General features: G+C 37.1%; 1 protein-coding gene across 1 annotated transcript; it reads left to right on the plus strand.

Annotated features, from left to right (window-relative positions):
* Positions 1-294: 294 nt before the first annotated feature.
* LOC143852450 (secreted RxLR effector protein 161-like) lies at positions 295-1,017 on the plus strand. Its single transcript, XM_077361833.1, has 2 exons — positions 295-641; positions 795-1,017. The coding sequence occupies exons 1-2, from the start codon at positions 295-297 to the stop codon at positions 1,015-1,017; spliced, it is 570 nt and encodes a 189-aa protein (XP_077217948.1).
* The last annotated feature ends 1,615 nt before the right edge of the window (positions 1,018-2,632 follow it).

The raw sequence follows: 2,632 nt of genomic DNA on the forward strand, positions 1-2,632 counted from the left end.
TCAGTGGGAACACGGTAACATTCTTGCTTCTTTATGTGGATGACATCTTACTCATTGGGAATGATGTAGGAATGTTGTCAAGTACAAAGTTATGGCTTTCGAGCACGTCTGCTATGAAAGATCTGGGAGAAGCTTCATAAATTCTAGGACTTAAATTGTTAAGGGACCGTAAGAGTACGGAGCTTGGGCTATCACAAGAAACTTACATAGATAAGATATTGGCAAGGTACAACATGGGTAGATTTCAAGAAGGGATTAGTTCTTTTCAGGCATGGAATCAGGCTATCCAAGAAGATGTCTCCCAAGACACCTGAAGATACGCAGGTTATGGACAACATTCCCTACGCTTCGGCTGTGGGAAGTCTTATGTATGCTATGTTATGTACAAGACCAGATATCTGTCACTCTGTAAGTGTGGTTAGCAAATTACAGTCGGATCTAGGTCTAGAGCATTGGACAACAGTTAAACATATTTTCAAGTATCTTAGGAGAACTAAACATTATTGTTTAGTTTACGGTGCAGACGAGTTAGTCGTTTCTGGTTTTACCGACGCAGACCAGTCTGACGTTGATGATATGAAATCATCATCGGGTTTTGTATTCACCTTAGCGAACGAGGCATTGTCATGGAGAAATTGCAAGTAAGACACCACAGCAGATTCCACGACTGAGGCTGAGTACATCACTGCAAGTGAAGCAGCGTAGGAGACAGTATGGCTGTGAAAGTTTTTGGACGACCTTGGAGTCGTACCCTCTTTCGAGAGACCCATTACGCTGTATTGTGATAACAACAGAACGATTGCTCAAGCAAAGGAATCGAGGTCTCATCAAAAGTCCAAGCATGTACTTCGAAAGTATCATGTGATACGGGAGATCATTGACAGAGGGGATGTCGCTATTGCAAAGGTTGCTTCAGCGGATAATATGACGGACCCTTTTGCCAAGCCTCTTAGTCAAAAGGTGTTTGACAGGCATGTTGAGGGGATGGGTCTGAGATATATGAATAACTGGCTTTGAGGGCAAGTGGGAGACTGTTAGAGTTGGTACCCTAAAACCCAGTATAGTTCGCAAGTTAATCAATAAAAGTTTCTTTTCATGACAATTAATGGGTACTAAAAAGTTAAATATGTGTGATATGTTACTTGTTATTGACACATATTTCTCCTTAGGTAGCAAAGTAGGAAAACCATCCTCATGGATTCACAGATCCTAAGGAGCAAGGAGATTTGGGATTCTGGTTCTTTGCAGACCTTAGTAGTTCCTAGTTGGGGTTGAGGTTGGACACCATGGCCCAAGGTTCAATCTTTTTTTGTAATCTTAAAAAACCATTGGCTATTGTATTTTAAGCATCCCTCCAAGAACATTGATAGGTCATTTATTCATTAAATACTAAAGGGGAAGAGAATGTTTAAGTATTTAAAGAGTTTTGTGTTTAATAGTTTTTCAATGTCTTTAAGTCTTTAAAACACATACTTAGGGGGAGTTTACTATGTTTAGTTTTCTTATCTTATTCCAAAAAAAAACGTAATGGGAAGCTTTCATGTTACTCACATAACCCCACCTTACCCTTTATTCACAGAAGGGGGAGATACAATACCAAACTAATTCACCTCACCTTTTTGATATGACAAAAAGGGGGAGAAGTTTGATAAATTAATTATGAACTCTATGCACTTATAGCTTTTATTCATTAACTAAGGGGGAGTAGTAATCATATTTCTAAGGGGAGAAAATTTGCAAAAAGGAAAAGAGAACTTGAATTTAAATGTTTATATTTCTCTTATCACATATACTTATGCTTATATTGTTTATATTTCTCATATTTATGATTATAGGCTTATCATGCTATATCTTTTTGATATCTTTTCAATAAGAATTAATTATATTGATTAAGGGGAGCATTAATTGTTTTTTAGCAACCCTTAAGGAGGAGCTCCTACCTCATAATCAATTTAGGTTTGTCATCATAATAAAAAAGGGGGAGATTGTTAGCCCAAGGTTTCAGCCCTATGTATATTTTGATAATCAACAAACCCAAATTGATTAATTAATGACTAATGGCTTCCCAAGATGTTGTGTATTAGAGAGGTACATTTGGAAACCACAACTTGCACAAGAGCCAAAGTCAAAAGCTTAGAGATGAACCAAGGAAGGTGCCACCTCATGCAATCCAAAGTAAAAGAATTCATCAAGTGGAAGAAATCACATGACTCATTCAAAGCCAAGTGTTCAATGAAGACAAACCAAGCTAAGAAAACCTTGAAGCCAATGCAATCTAATGATCAATAGTTTTTTATATGTACTATATTGTATTGGAGATCAATTCAAATGATTTTGCGATTTCAAAGTGTTTTTAAACCAATTTTCAAAACAACCTGTAAACCCAAGGGTTCTCTCAAGGGATCCTCATACTTTCACCTATGTTTTGATTATTAACAAACACAAATTGATTAGATCTATAGGACTAATAAGTTGCTTTGAGTGTTGTGTTGAAATAGGAAAAGATTAGCTCATTACATGACACAACACAGATGCGTGATTTGGAGATCCATGTGGACACTACATGAAGCAACTCAATCTTGATGGGAGCAAGCTCAAAATGTCATTTTATGGAAGATCCTACAAGATGGAG

The sequence above is a fragment of the Tasmannia lanceolata genome, unplaced genomic scaffold, assembly GCF_043159265.1.
Source record: "Tasmannia lanceolata isolate RefF3 unplaced genomic scaffold, GAP_Taslan_0.1 ptg000019l, whole genome shotgun sequence".
In the NCBI taxonomy this organism is placed as follows: domain Eukaryota; kingdom Viridiplantae; phylum Streptophyta; class Magnoliopsida; order Canellales; family Winteraceae; genus Tasmannia; species Tasmannia lanceolata.

Coding starts and splice junctions, on each gene's coding strand:
- LOC143852450 (XM_077361833.1), top strand. CDS start 295: ATGTCTCCCAAGACACCTGAAGATACGCAGGTTATGGACAACATTCCC. Junction 642..794: donor TTGTCATGGAGAAATTGCAA/GTAAGACACCAC, acceptor TGATAACAACAG/AACGATTGCTCAAGCAAAGG.